The sequence below is a fragment of the Triticum urartu genome, chromosome 5A (genome assembly GCF_056163025.1).
Source record: "Triticum urartu cultivar PI428250 chromosome 5A, HENAU_Tu73, whole genome shotgun sequence".
NCBI lineage: Eukaryota > Viridiplantae > Streptophyta > Magnoliopsida > Poales > Poaceae > Triticum > Triticum urartu.
The window spans coordinates 139877881-139893835 of NC_141877.1; the positions used below are offsets into that span (position 1 = coordinate 139877881).

The following is a 15955-nucleotide window of genomic DNA, read 5'->3' on the forward strand; positions in this document are numbered from 1 at the left end:
CCATTTTATTGGGTTTCAAACCCGACTTTCCATTTTAACATTGTGGCCTATTTGCGGCATCAACTAACTCGATTAATTGTTTTTTATGCACACAAGAAAGAATTTTAGAAAAAGTTTAACACTCATACAAAGGGTTCGAATATGTTATCAACGAAACATAGCATCATATATTTTGGGCTACATGAATCAATCAACGAGCATAAATTATTTTGGCATAAATAATCTCAATGAAGTCATTCTAAATTGTATAATGTGTCGAACAATGCTGAAAACTTAGCAAGGCATAAGTGGATGGGTACAATTATCTGAGATTTTTTTACTAAGACAATATACTAAAGTTTTTATTGAAAGGTCAAATAAAGACAATAATTCTACATATTCTCAGAAAGACAAAACTATTCTATCCACTAGCTATGGTTCAAAACAATAGGGCAAATGTTATATTTCCACTTATGAAATTACGTAAATGTGAGCCAGAATAGGACCAACATCCAAACATGCAAAAGTACTAAACCATTTGAATAACTAAGGTGTTGTCTATTTGATCCAAACCTTCTATTTCTTCAAAATTGTAGGTAATACCATGAAAAAGGCGTCTCGAGTGGAACCTATGACAAGGCAAGAATATATTGCATACTTGGGAAGATATTAGCTGATATATATGTTCCTCGAATGAAATTGTGGCACCCAAACACACCTAATGGGAATATTATATTAATATCATGAAGCCACTAATAATTAATGTAGGAATAATGATGGAGTTTCTCATGGTTGGAATATGTTGTATATTGCAGGCAATGCCTTATATATATGCATTTTCTATTCTTAGAATTAGTGATTTAAAATGCATCTAAGGTAAAATTGTATATATATTATGTAGCTACCTGTGCAAACATATATTGACATTTTGAAATGATATTTTAGTAGGCACCATCTGTATTGTAAGTGGCATATAGGCTGGAATAGGGAGGTTGCCTCTCAGATATAACTCTCTCATCGGAGTGTAGCTTCCTAGGTATATACTGAACTAGTGAATATCCTTCAGACCAATTTAAGAATACATAGCGTTATGATCCATAATCCACTCGTGCTAACTACTAAAATTAACCAAAAGAATGTTGTTATTAACATTGCTTTGGAGATGTGGGGGGGTAGAGCTACTGGTGACAACATCAATGAAGTCTGTGATCCATGCTGGCACGAGTTACCACTAACGTGTCATCCTAGTAGTCGACGGTCGAGTGGAAAGGTGGACACTACGGAGGCATGTCTGTCGGCTAGGTGGACTGAGATGTTGGCAGAGTTTGAGGCCAGGGGAATGGAGTGCCCCCATTGAGTATTAAGGGCCATGGAGTGGAGAAGAGCATGATGGGAGGTGGGTGGCCCAAAAAGGGAAGAGGAGATGGGCATGAGGTGGCTTCAGAGACCATTATAAGGGTATGGAGATGAGTGGAAGGGATGGCGGTGAAAGCAAGCCAAAGGAAGTAATGGAAGAAGGGGGTAGACACAAATGAGGTGGTAGCAGAGAGCACTGCCCTCATGCCATGGAAGATGGGCGAGTGAGGTAGAGAGTTTAAGAAAAGGAGGGTGATTATTTTTATTGTTACACGAGATAAGTGTTGCATTCCGAGTAATATAATATATCTCTCGGTGAGTGTCTCCCCCTCTCCCGATTACATCTCGTCATCGGAATTTAGCCTATGCCGCAAGGCTAACTCCAATCTAAGTTGGACCTTCGAAGAGGACTTGTACTAAGATTGACCACGCATCCATGTAGGTGAGTGAAAGCATAAGTTTTTCTTCCTTTTAGCACCCAATATAAACTACAACCATATTAGCGCTTTGCAGCGTTATTTCCATTGTTGGGTTTACAATGTTGTTATTCGTTTGTGGGCTTTTTCTTTATGATGTCTTGGTAGGGGTGACCGCAGTGTGAGATTTAGCTATCAGAAGAATAGACATGGTCGAAAAGTCGACGCTTTCACAAGCAGACAATTGCCACCAGTTTTGGTCTAGTAAACGTGACTAGTTTCGCCCAACAAAGTCTATTTCCAAATGATATTGCTATACTTTGCATGTTTTACTTTGTTGCATGCCTTATCCTGATTCTTTGGTCTATGGCAATAACATCTTCTCAGCAAGCTGGTACGTGTGACACACACCAGCGGCAAGAGGGCAACACACCTATTTTTCTGACACATTGTTTTTGCATTTCCTCCGACCCTCAAGTTGCAACTCAATAATACAATTAAACGGGACTGATAATTTCCCCAATGAAGGTAAAAGTAATGTTTTGTCAATGACACTCGGGCCCACATCAAGCTGCCAACCCGGGGGCGAAGAGCTTCTTATTTAGAGGGATCTCGAAAACTGAAGGTATGTGCACGGTTATATGTGAACATCTTCTCAACGGTAGAATCATCCATGGTCCTTGTTGACACACTGTGCAAGATTTTTTTTTGGATATAGAGAATCATTCAACCATTGCATCAAGGTGATAAAAACCACAACGAGTGCGGAGCCAACCTTTGCATATTTAGATACCCACAATCCAACTCATCCAAAATACACTGCACAATAATATGACATCACCACATCCAAAATATTTAATGCCGGCATTTGCATATTTAGGATCATGTTGCAAGATGCTTGAATTTTGGACGAAGAAATCAATAACTGGCTCGAAACAAAGGAGATCAACGAGCACAACAACAGACTAGATTGATTTGTTTGTCTAACTTCATTCTATGTATGAATTGTTGAATTTTATTTTGGCATGTGCTAAATTATGGTTTATTTTGCCATGTTGAATTGTTGAATTTGAAATAAATTGTGCCATATGACCAATAGGCATGGCTTCGCATGAATATGACGGTTGTGTTTTTCCAAGACCAAGAGAACACTTAAGGGGCCAGCTGATGCTGGCCGCGGACCCGTCTGGACGTCTAGTGAAGCGGATTCACCCATTAGCATGAGAATTACCACTGATGCTATATACTAGTTACTGCTGCAAAGATTAATTAGTACTAAAAGAATTGAGTGTGCTTTTCTATGCTGTTGGTGTTGTTGGGTTTCTTGAAAAAATACTCTATTTCAAAATATAAGGTGTGTTATTTTTTGAAAATGCAAACCTTTTAAGTTTGATCAAATTTGTAGAGAAATATATCAAAATTCATAGTATCAAATCGGTGTATTTAGATTCATCATAAATTAATTTCTATACTTTTTTGTTTAATATTGTGGATGTCGATATTTTTGCTCTGAACTTGGTCATAGTTAAAGAAATTTAACTTTTTAAATAAGTAATACCACTTATATTTTGGAACCGATGGGATATATAGTTTGGCGGGTGGGAGATATGATAGAGTGTGTTTTATTTTCATTTATAATGCTTTGATTTGGTGGGCCTTTCGTGGTGTGATTATGTGGCATCTGCTAACCAACATAATATATATGTGTGTGTGTGTGTGCAGATATTTCTGCGTCGGTGGTTGCATATAGTATATTGGTGCTACAATATCACACGGTGGCGCTTATTTTCTAGGTAGTGGGGGGGTGCATGGGATTGATATGTTTTTATAGGCCGGTTGAAGCTGATTGATTTGAAAAATTGTTGGTCTGGTCAAAATCGTAAACCAAATTCAAAATTGAATATCTCAACTGAATTAAGAATTTCAAAATTAGGGAACATAGTGAATGAAAAGAATTGAATAAGAGATCCAGAAAAATTGTTGAATCGGTCAAAATCAAATGACACAATTCTAAATTGAGTATCTTAATTAATTGTAAGGCCTTATAAATAAAAAAACATAGCATATAGCGTATTGGTATGGTATAAAAGAATTGAATAAGAAAGCATTGAGAAATTGTTGACTCGGTCAAAATCGGGTGACCTAATTCTAATTAGAGACCTCAATTTAATATGGGATTTTAAAAACTAGAGAGTTTAGTGTTATAGGGATTATACAGGAGAAAATGCGTCAGCGACGAGAAGTACCCTGTCGGCTACGATGCAGGATACCGATATGGTACGGCCAGTGCTTTTCCAAGAACTGATTCCGACCAGCTCACCAAGCTGGTTTCTGAGGAACCGGTGCCGAGTCGCCTCAGCTTCAGAATGGCATCCACACAGCTCCTCTCACCACGCTTCAGAATAGCATCCACACGGCTCCTCTCATCACTTATCTGTTGGAGGAGAATCATGTCCAACTTGCTTTGCTTCTTCTACTTTTGACGGCCACATCATAATCGTCGACCTGGACCTGGCCTAGCTTATCAAATATATGCGGCGCGGTGAGGCCACGATCCGATGAAGGTGCAATCTTTGCTTTTCCTTCAACATTCTCACCCAGCAAAAGTTGAGAGGAAGAGATGCCGCGTCACAGTTGGTTCCTGTATGATGTTGCGGGAATCTTCTGCAAGTAAGAAAAATATTTCCTTCTACTTCTTCATTTTTCAGATGCATGACGCATGTACACACACTGCGGCGCCGGCACGCGCAGCGAAGGATGCAGATTCTAGGATAGAGATAAGCTTGTCCTTTGCATATCTGCCTTGATAGTTGTCACCTGGAATGAAAATGGGAATAATCACAATGAGAGAGAAAAAGGCATAGTGCTCTGTAGAGCAATCTCCAGACTCCAGAGCTCAAGAATTTTGTGATTCTTCGTCACTTCTTTGGCTCCTCGCCTTCCCAAGGGGTATTCTTGCTTGGCCCCTGCAAGTAGAATGCACAATTAGCTCTTCAGATCAAATCTTTGCTTCGACTACCCGTCATGATATTCTGAATCTACTAATTCCTCAACTCGGATCTTAAGGCCACTGGAGGTGCACTATTTCAGCAGTACTACTTTGGTAATTACGGTTTTTTAAGATGTTTAACACAGGACTGAATTAACACAGCTACAGCACAACCCTCCTCCCGCGACCCTTGCCTGCCGCCGCCACCCTCCTCCCAATTTCTCTCTCTCTCTCCTCGCCGCTCCCGGAGGCTGCTGCTAGACAAGGCCACGGTGCCCATGATGGGGCGGCGTGGATCTGATCCCCAGTGGTCTCATAGGCCACCGATGGTGTATCCTCCCTAGGGAGTTTGGTGGTGGTCATTGGACCAACGAGCACGATGGCCAGGGCGGAGTTCCCTGTTCAGGCGGCGGCGGCAGCGGTCCCCTCCATGGCCGGAGGGTCAGCGGGGATCGGTCTCCGGCGTGCTCTCAGGCGATGGTTGCTGGTGGCGATCGTGGATCTGATGCCAGTTCAGATCCATCGCGGTGTGGCCCTTGGCCGGCCGGCGGCACATAGAAGGGTCGGTGAGGGGCGGCTGCAGGTCATCCTCGACTGGCGTTCCGGCGGCTGCGTGCGTCTTCGGTTTGGAGGATTTTTGTACGAAAAACATAGGGACAAGGATTTTGTTGGAAAATTTTCTATATACGTATTTAGTTTGTAGGAAATGCGTACAGAAATTTTATAGAAATACTACTATTTTTCTGTGTTTTTGAAGGAAACTACACATTCACTCATAGCTTATTTTACGTGTAGAAACTAGACAAGTCAATTCTTTAGGATGACAAGTGTCATCCTATCAAATTCCTATACTACTTATAATTCCTACGTTTTGATTTCCTTCAAACCGAATGAGTCTTTAGAGTGTGGCTTTGCACGGATCCAATCAACTACGTAGTTGGGGTGGCACAATTGTCGGTGAAAATCATGCCAGACTTTAGTTATGGCGAATGATGATGGCATGACGTCGTTTTCTTGTCCAGGCATTGTTGTTGCAGTCTATGTGATATACGAGTTCAGAACACGTTATCAAATTTCTAGGTTAACGATAAAGGTCGTTAGAAACATGGCTTTAAATTGTTGTTGAATCATACTCCATTCCAAATATAGTGCGCCCGCGTTTTCTGAGATCCAGCTTTGACCATAAATTTAACCAACGAGACCAACTGCAGCGGGAGAAAAAAATTATATAATTGAAAACTTCTTTTGATTACGAATTCACTGATATAATTTTTGCTTCTGCCGCAATTGTTCTTGATAGTTAAATTTATGATCAAAATTGAAGCATAAAGCACTTCGTTATGAAATGGAGGGAGTATAATAAAGATGGTTGTGTATATTATTGAACAGGGAGGGGGCTTTCAATCTTTTTTTTTTCAAAAAGAAAAACACACCGCTACAGTTACATATGGGCTAACACCTCACGCACCTAAGGGCATGTACAACGGTGTACGGTCAGCTGTCTATAAGGGCTGACAGTTAGGATTTTAGATGATGTGAAGGAGAGAGAACAAGGTAAAAAGGGGAGGCCGTCGGTAAATCTGTAGACGGGCGCTTCGCTTGAAACTCGCTGGCTATCGACGCCTCTTTTGCCGTTGTATGGATGGGCGTCGGTAAATCTCCAACTGCCTTCTTTTCTGAAGCCATGGCGGGCCTGTCTTCTGTGCTCGTGAATCTTGGCTAGCGGCGGCGCCGTATATCTCACTGTCCTCGTGAATCACAGCCATATTTTTCGATTCTTCCCATCAAACTCAGCTGCCGCTGCTGCTTCTGTTCTTCCCGTGGAAAACGTCTTCAAATCTTCATCATGCAGACTCCGTCTATACTTGCTCCCATCAATGGTAGCTACATGCATTGATTCAGAATTTTGTTGCCCCGTAGCTTGATTGATGGAGGCTGAGTTTTAGTTGTAGGAGAGGAAATGAGTAGATTAGATGATTTTTACTGCATGCTGCTAAGAATTGGCAAAGAAAAACTATAACAATCAGAAGATTCAACACCGGAGGAAGAGTATAGTACGGAGGAAAGAAGACTAAGATTTATGCTGTGCCGAACAAGCAGCAAATCCGAGCAGAGACTACATGTAATTAGTGTTAATAAATAGTTATTTTAGTGCCCATCCAACGGCCACTTTGCTAGCAGACAGCGGAAAAGACACCCCATTGTAGGACGTGTCTATAGCTCTATCTTCATATGACGTGGACACAAATTACAGACAGCTGCCGTCTGAGCTAATGTACATGCCCTAAGAGGATCGTAGGCCATTTCCAATGGAATCCAAACACATTTCCATTTGCTCACGTGGACAAGCCGCACAATGATCAATAAAAGAATACTTCTTTAGTCAGACCCTTAAATTAACTTCATTTTTCTTGGGTCTCTGAAACCCCTTGACCTCACCGCATATGCGAGGCAGATTTAGCCTGTCCTGAACCATCTCAGCCCCACAAAACTCCACCCTCATCGCACCTCGGATCCTAAATCATAGATCACTCCTCACCGCCACACTTTGATCTCTATGTCCCTGTCCTCTCGGCTCCGGACCAGTCCCACGCCACCATGTTTGGTTTCAATCTAAATCAAGATTGGAGGCGGACCCCATTGACTATGATACGCTCACAAGAGAGACGAGCTCCGCACCCTCCGATGAAGAGCTGGACATCCCCATGACCCTCCGCCGGTCGCGGATGGAAATATAGGGCAGCTCATCAAGCTCCGTGCTCTCCTCGATGGCCTGGTGTGGCGAGTCTATCTTCGTGCCCGCCCGCCACGACTCGTCGAGCTCAATTGCACCCCCTCCCCTTTTGGCTCTGTGGGGCTTATATAGCTCCCGATCAACCCGTTGACACAGTGATAGGAGCCAATTTTGAGCCCTTTGAGCCTGCCGCAAAAGCCCCTAGCCAAAGGCTTGTGCATCTCGTCGCGCCAAGAATGTGAACTGGGTCGGATACAGATACTCTGTGCTGATTTGCCATGTTCTCAGAGTCAAAAGAGGAGCGATTGTTCCGGGTTTGTCCTATGTCGACCCTTGACCAGCAAGGGGGTGAACGCCTGCCATCGGCTCCAGAAGACTGCCAAGGCATTGAGGGAGGGCATTGAGGCATTGGAACGGCTCGTGGCCGAACAAGCCACCACTACCGCCAATATCCAACGCCTCGTTGTGGAGCAAGCATGCTGCCGCCAATTATGACCCCTACGTCGTCTTCACGATGTACTACCGCCGCCTTGAAGATGAAAGGGAAAGAGCAAGGCCAAGCGGTGTTGCATTTCGCTCTTTTCTATGATTTAGCATGATCTAGTAGTTGCAATATGAATTACTAGTTGTAGTACTATGTGCTAACTATGGACTATACCATATATGAACTTCCCCTATGCTATATATGAACTATTCTATGTCCTATCGTATGTTGATTTTATGGAATGTGGTATGTGTGATCTACGTGCATATGAATTTGCATGGATTTAGGGGCGGGCAAATGGGTGCCGACCCCCTCTGTCCGCAAACAAATGGTGTGCCATATTTGCTTAGCCTGATTGGAGATACCTTCATGCCATTATTAAAAGTGGGAGATCTAGCACTGTTATAATTTCATCAGAATAACTATCATAAGCGCCCTTAGTCGCCATAAAAGACCAGTCATGTTTCATTACCAGTTTATATGATGCTAACACATCATATCATCTGCATTTCAAAAGATTTTCATTACAATTCTGGACATAAGTAGGCATTTTTTGTGTATCTCATTCACTTTTACATTGTTACAAACTAATCAGTTTATTAGAGAAGGGCCATCACTAATGAGTGGGCTGCACCATTCGGAAAAATCTCTTGTCTTTTTCTTAGTCGAATATATTTTGTTTCACATGGTAGATAGAGGTACCTGTTGCGCGAGAGAGAAGACTGTGTTGCCTACATGAAGTTGTTACTCCGCTGAACCAGTAAACAAGTGTTGTTGTCACGCTGCGTCCACACATGCTTTTTGGCCTTTTTATATATTAAAATATAATAAATACATATATTATGCAAAAGTAATTTTGTAATTTTTTTAAAAAAATCATTGCACATTTAAAAAAAGATCATGTAGTGTAAAAAATGTACGCGGCATTTTTTACAATGTTATTTATTTTAAAAAGTGGCCATGCAATTCAAATGGAATGTTTGCTACCATTTTAAAAGAATGTACGTTACATTTCAAAATGTTCACACGTTCCCAAAAGGTGTTTGTGACATTTAAAAAATGTTTATACAATATAGAAAAAAGTTCATAAAGATTTAAAAAAAATTAGTATCATAAATCAAATTAACATGTATTTGAAAATATATTAATCATAAATTTGAAAATGTTAGTTATGTACATAAATTTTTTTCACAAGTATACAAAAAATGTACAATGTGTACTGAACAAAATAGGCATGAAAATATATGCTTGAAAATATGATAATCATGTATTTGAAATATGTTAAATGTGTAAAAAAATCAAAGAAAACTGGTGCAAAACAATGAAAAACCCAATAATAACTGTTCAAAACAGACATAGAAAACCGAAAAGTGAAAAATAAAAATGTGTATGGAAACACAAAAAAAAGAAAGAGAAGAAATAACAATGAAAACTATAAATAAAACAGTATAAAAGTAAAATAAAATAAAAATAGTTAACAAAAATTAAAGAAACCGATGTAAATAGTAAGGAAAATATATAAAAAGGAAAAGAAAAGGACTAGTCCAGCAACCCAAACGAACGTGTTGAGAGAACCTGATTTATGGAGCGGCCCAATGCGCGGAGGCTAGAGGGGAGGCGTAATAGGAATCGGTACGTGTTTGTTTTCTGTACCTAATAATAATAATAATAATTATAATTATATAATAATATATTAAAAGGAGTTTCTCCAATTATTTTGGTTTATCATGGGACCAAGATTCTTTTTCGTCCGTCGGACCAGTCGTTTTTGGTTCGTCCCAATTTGTTTCTGGCAGAAAAATCGCATGACGCACAGAGCCGAGCCGCGATGGGCCGGCCCGTTAGCGGATGCTGTGCCAACAGCTCGGGCCAGTGAAATAAGTCGAAGAGAAAAAATAAGGCGCCACGAGGGATCGAACACAGGAGCTCACGCTGGACGCATCAAAATACTAGCCACTAGACTAAACAAGTTGTGTTCAAACTACAGCGCGACATATTAAATTAGTGAACAGCCGCGCCAGATACTAAGAGCAAATAATTTTTTTTCTAAAAAGTAAATATATTTTAGAACGCGGATATTTGTGCAATTTTTTTAGCTCGAACAATTTTTTTTCGAAAAGGACAATTTTTATTTTTTTCTGAAACCTGAACATTTTTAAAATACCTTTTGTTCCCCGTGAAGGAAAAACGCCATTTGTTACCCACGAAAGAAAAACGTCTCAGGTGTCTCGCTTGGCCTCGGCTTGCATTGTGGTCCAGTGAAGCTTGCCCAAGGCAAGCTAGGCGATCAATATTTGTGTTTAGGCGAAGGTTGTTTTGTTTTTTATATAGTCCTAGCTTGGTTTCTTATAGATAATCCTTTCAGTTGATATACTTTTTTGAGTTTTTAGGTATGAAGGAGCTGACTTGGGAATCAATAATCCAAGGGTAAGGAGGGACGTGACAAAAAAATAAAGGAGGGAAGTTTAGTTGAGACAACTGCATGTCAAATGACGTGAGACCTCACAGAGGAATGAAATAACTAGGAGAGAGAAATAAATAAGAAAAGAATCTTCCATTGCGTCTTCACATACGACTGACTTCGCTTAGCCAAGTGACACCCGTCATAATGCATGAGGACTCCAGCTAAGGTTTCACTGTCTATTTAACACAAACTACTCAATTTACATGGTAATACAAACATATATTAGGATAGTGCTTTTCCCTATTATATTAGCCGGGTATAAAAACATCTTTGTTCAATGCTCTTGATCTCACTGGACACGAAGGGGGCTCAACAATCCAGCTATTGAATCTGGCCACTTGGTCAGTGGCAACTGGCACCGTGTAAGTGCATCTAGTGCCCCTTAGTGATTTTGGTGTATTGAAGACTTATAGGTTAAGGAACTAATGCGTTTCTGAGTGTACACAGGTCTATAAGTCTATGAGGAGTTTGATATTTACAGAAAGTCGACCCCTAAAAATGAAGTTCTTCGACTGAAGACTTTAAATCTCTGAAGACTTTCTGAAAACTTTAAAAGTGAAGAAATTGGTGTGACCTTGAAGACTTGGTATTCATTCGAGGAACATGAAGCGTGAAGACTTTTGTTTTCGTAGTTTTATTTTCTCTTTCTTGAGTCATAGGAAACACCGTACTGTTAAAGGGGGTCGAGGAAATACTAAGGAAAAATTTCCATGTGATGCTCAACTCAAAATCCTACACCTACCAATCCCTTCGAGTAAAGCCATTGGAAATCTCATACAGTTCAGTCAAATTTCGTCAGTGACAGAGACGAAGTTCTTCTGGTCTCTAAGGAATTTGTTCTGACTGAGGAGTTAGGAATTCGCCAGTGCGGATTGCCTACACGGTGAGGAACATGATAGCCCTGAGGATTTTGCTACTCAAAATTCCGACTGTTGCTGTGCTATGCGCCAGCTGTCCCAAAATATCTATCCACCTAACGATCATATCATTGAAGGGCATTTATGTCTTATCATGTCGGGCTGCTCCCTAGGCTATAAATAGCCGCCCCCTACAACCACTAGCTGGTTGGCTGCTCCGAGAGAAACTGACACTTGTCATTTGAGAGCAACTCATCCTCCAAGGACTTTGAGCGAAAATCATCAAGTGAGGAAAAACCCAAAACCCAAACACCTACAAACTCCAAGTGATTGAGCATCACTGAAGAGATTGATCCTGCGTGGATCCGACGCTTGTTACCTTTGAAGACTGTGCTTCTTCCAGACGGTTAGGCGTCATGGTCTAGAGCATCCAAGAGGAATTGTGGATCGCCGAGTGACCAAGTTTGTGAAGGTTCGGAAGTCACCTGAAGACTTACCACGAGTGATTGGATGAGGTCTGTGTGACCTTAGTTCAAGGAGAATACGGTGAGGACTGGGTGTCCTGAGCTGCGTGTTCAGGACTGGGTGTCCGGAACTGTGTGTCCTCGAGTTTAAATGCTCAGCCGCTCCAACCAGACGTACAACTAAGACAGTAGTTGGAACTGGTCTACCAAATCATTGTCTTCACCAAGGTTACTGGTTCTATTCCCTCAACTCATTCATTTCCACATAACTGTGTTGTGTGATTGTTCATATCTGTGTTTGAAGACTTTGACTGAAGACTTTCTCAATTTCCTCAGTTTAATTTCTTCAGTCTGTTTGTCTTCATCCCGTGTTACCCTGTGCTTACGCTTCCTGTACTCTGTGCCCGTCTTCATTTCATCATGATGACTATGCTTGTATTCTGTTATGTTTACTTTTGAGTACTTATTCCCCTGCTAGTAGTTCTTCGCTAAGGAATTTCCTCACCGGAAAATTCCTTAGTGAAGAATTTCATAAAAATCGCCTATTCACCCCTCTCTAGTCGATATAACGCACTTTCAATTGGTATCAGAGCAAGGTACTCCCTTGTTCTGTGTGATTTTGGTTTAACCGCCTGGAGTTTAGTTATGTCGACCGAAGGTATGATCAAGGTCTCTGTTGGGTGTCCTACCTTCGATGGGACGGACTACCCCTACTGGAAGAATAAGATGCGAATGCATCTTGAGGCAATTGATAACGATCTCTGGTATGTTGCGGAAAATGGTGTTCCCTCAGTCACACCTTCTCTGAATGCTGCTGATGTGAAGAGATTCAAGCAACTCGACTCTCAAGCGAAGAATATCATATGTGGCCATCTGAGCAAAGGACAGTATGGCAGAGTAAGTGCTTTGGAGACAGCGAAGCTTATCTGGGACAGGTTGTCCAAAGTGAATGAAGGAGTCTCAACACAGCGTGACTCTCGAGTTGATATTCTTCGCAATCTCTTCAATCGCTTCAAAAGACCCGACAATGAAAATGTTCAACAAACCTTCGATCGCCTCACTGACATCTCAAATGAGTTTCAAGCACTTGGTGCCACTGACATCACCGACCATGAGGTGGTGAAAAAATTGCTGAGATCGCTTGATTCCTCATTTGACACTCTGGCATTGATGATACAAGAATGTGTTGATTACAAGTCACTTGATCCTGCTGATATTCTCGAGAGGCTAAATACTCATGAGTTCCAACTTGCTGAAAAAAGAGTTCTCTATGGTTCGAGCTATGGCAGATCACGTGCACTGAAGGCCAAGGCGGTATCTGAGTCCGAAAATGAAGACTCTGGTAGCAGCATTGGTGATCCTGAAGAACTAAGCCATGATCTGGCTCTGCTCGTGAAGAAGTTCCAAAAGCTCTCAAGACGTGGTCGCCTTGGAAGACCCTCAAGGAGCAATGATTCCTCATCCAGTGACTACAAGAGGAGGCTCTATCACAAATGCAAGAAACCTGGACATTACAGTCAAGATTGTCCTCAGTGGGAAAAGGAATCAAAGAAGAAGAAATATAAGAATTACAGTTCTGATGATGCGAAGAGAAAGAAGAAATCCACAAAATCTTCATCATCAAAATCCTCAAAGCCTTCATATCACAAGAAGAGAAGCTCCAAGAAGGCCAGGGCATTCATTGGCAAGGAAATGGACTCTGAGGCTGAATCTGAAGAAAATGAGGAAGAGGAGACATCTGAGGAGTCCGAATCCGGAGTGGAGAGCCTAGCTCTCGCTACTGCATTCGTCAGCAAGTCTATCTTCAACACTGAAGAAAATGACCTCACCAACAAGGCTGATGAAGGTGATGATGACTACGCTCCCACCTATTTCTTCACGGCAAAGGGTGCCAAGGTACTCAAATATACCTCCTCTGAGTCAAGTGAGAATGAATCTGATGAAAACCTTAAGCCCAGCTATTCTAAACTTGCTAAGATTGCTGTAAAACAACAAAGGGCTCTTGAAAAGGTTCAAAACATGCTAGACAAAAGTGATGATATGTTGGGTGAAGAAATGGATCGCACTGAAACTTTGACTGAAAATCTTCAGAGACTTCAGTCCAAGCTTGACAATCTTCAAAGTCATCATAACACTCTCTTATCGGATTATGAGAAGCTTTCTTATGAATTTCTTCAAAGAAATCAAGACCTTGAGAAGCTAAGAGTGAGTTATGAAGATCTTCAGAAGGAGCGCGATTCATTACTTGCTCAACAAATCAGCGCTTCTCAGGAAGAATTTGTTCCTCCATGCTTGAAGTGCATTGAACGTGAATCTGCTAATTCTTCACCTGAATGTTCAAATGCTGCTAATGTTTCAAATTCTTCACATGCCTCTGCTATCACTAACTCCTCATCTGAGGACATTGCTAGTATCACTGACGATGCAGGGCTGAAGGAATTGTACATGACTGGCATGTACAAAAGCCTCAAAGGGCATCAGACTCTTTGTGATGTGCTTAAAAAGCAGATCCTCAACAGGAACCCTAGGAAAGAGGGTATTGCCTTTGAGAGGAAACTCAATGCTGATGGTACATATTGAAGCCTGAGCAGTACCCCAAAACTACATGGGTTGCTGCAAAGGGACCTCCAGTTGATCCATCTAACTTATCTGGATTTGCATGTGAATCTCCTCGTTCTGATGATGAGTCATTTGACTCCAACTATAAACTGTTCAAAAATCAGAATGGTGAAGTATTTGCTATATATGTTAGCACTAACTGTAGGAACGGTTCCCCTATGAAGAAAATCTGGGTTCCCAAAAGATGCCTTGAAAATCTTCAGGTGAATGTCATCATGACGCCACCTGTGAAGAATAGGAACCCCAGATCAAATTCTTCACATGAACCAAATTCTTCATATGGATCCAAGTCCTCATACGGACCAAACTCCTCACATGGATCATATTCCTCAAAAGGATCAAAGTCCTCATATGAACATTATCGTGCTAACCCGTCTGTTTCGCAGGGAAGATCTAAGAATTATGGATATGTGCATTATTCTTCAAATCATTATGTCCATAAGTCCTCGAAGAATTTCTTTGCATACTCTTATGCTTACTCTAACCCCTCTTATGTGAAATGAAATGGACTGGCTTCTATGCCATCCTTCTCGTATGGAGCTTGCAGAATGATGAACTCTTTGCCACCCCTTCAGATGTGGGTGGTGAAGAAAAAGAACTAATATCTTCTGCAAGGTCAGGTCTCCAGACGTACGTAATCGTCTAGAGAATTTGCTGGAGACCTGAGGATGCCTGATAGGACGCAGGCTAATCATGAAGAAATGAACTTTCATTTCTCACGTCCTCATATTGCTTTATGTGTTCTTTTTCTTGATGAAATTGATCTGATGAATTGATGTCATATTCTTCACTGATGAAGTATATGAGTTTGTAAGCTGCACTAATTCATCTGCAGGATGATCAACCCAAAGCCACTGAGTGGGTCCTCGATAGTGAATGTACAAATCACATGATTGGTGACAGGAATCTATTGATGGATGCTCCATTATATCCGTCACATCTGAAGCATATCATCTTTGCCGACAAAGGCAAAAGTCAGGTATTGGGTCTAGGTAAGGTTGCAATCACAAAGGATCGACACATGGACAAAGTCATGCTTGTTGAGTTCTTAGGATACAACCTTATGTCTGTCTCAATGCTTTTTGATCTTGATATGGTTGTTGTCTTTGGCAAGTACCATTGTGTTGTGGTTATGGAAGCTGACAATTCCAAAGTCTTCGAAGGCTTTAGGAGAGGAGACCTGTATATTGTTGATTTCTCTACAGGACCACAACCAGCCGTGTGTCTACTTGCAAAAGCTTCAGAAGGCTGGCTCTGGCATCGATGACTTGGTCATGCAGGCATGAGGAATTTGCACACGCTTGCGAAGAAGAAGCATGTCATTGGCATTGAGAATGCCAAATTCCTCAAGGATCACCTATGCGGAGCCTGTGAAGATGGGAAGATGACAAAGGCCAAGCATCCAGCAAAGACTATCATGACCACTACTCGCCCATTTGAATTGCTTCACATGGATCTCTTCGGTCCTAATCATTATTCTGCTGTTTCAAATGAAGCATCTCAATATGCCTTTGTTATTGTTGATGATTACTCTCGTTACACATGGGTACACCTTGTTACTTACAAACATGAAGTGCAGGAAGCCTTCAAACG

At 41.3% G+C, this 15955-nt stretch overlaps 1 protein-coding gene across 1 annotated transcript; it reads left to right on the forward strand.

Annotated features, from left to right (window-relative positions):
- The first annotated feature begins 3844 nt into the window (after positions 1-3844).
- On the forward strand, positions 3845-14524 carry LOC147970605 (uncharacterized). Its single transcript, XM_087523510.1, has 3 exons — positions 3845-4421; positions 10349-14040; positions 14467-14524. Exons 2-3 carry the CDS (start codon positions 12389-12391, stop codon positions 14522-14524), a joined length of 1710 nt encoding a protein of 569 aa, XP_087379636.1. The 5' UTR covers positions 3845-4421; positions 10349-12388.
- Positions 14525-15955: the final 1431 nt, after the last annotated feature.

Coding starts and splice junctions, on each gene's coding strand:
- LOC147970605 (XM_087523510.1), top strand. CDS start 12,389: ATGTCGACCGAAGGTATGATCAAGGTCTCTGTTGGGTGTCCTACCTTC. Junction 14,041..14,466: donor TTTGTTCCTCCATGCTTGAA/GTGCATTGAACG, acceptor TTCAAAAATCAG/AATGGTGAAGTATTTGCTAT.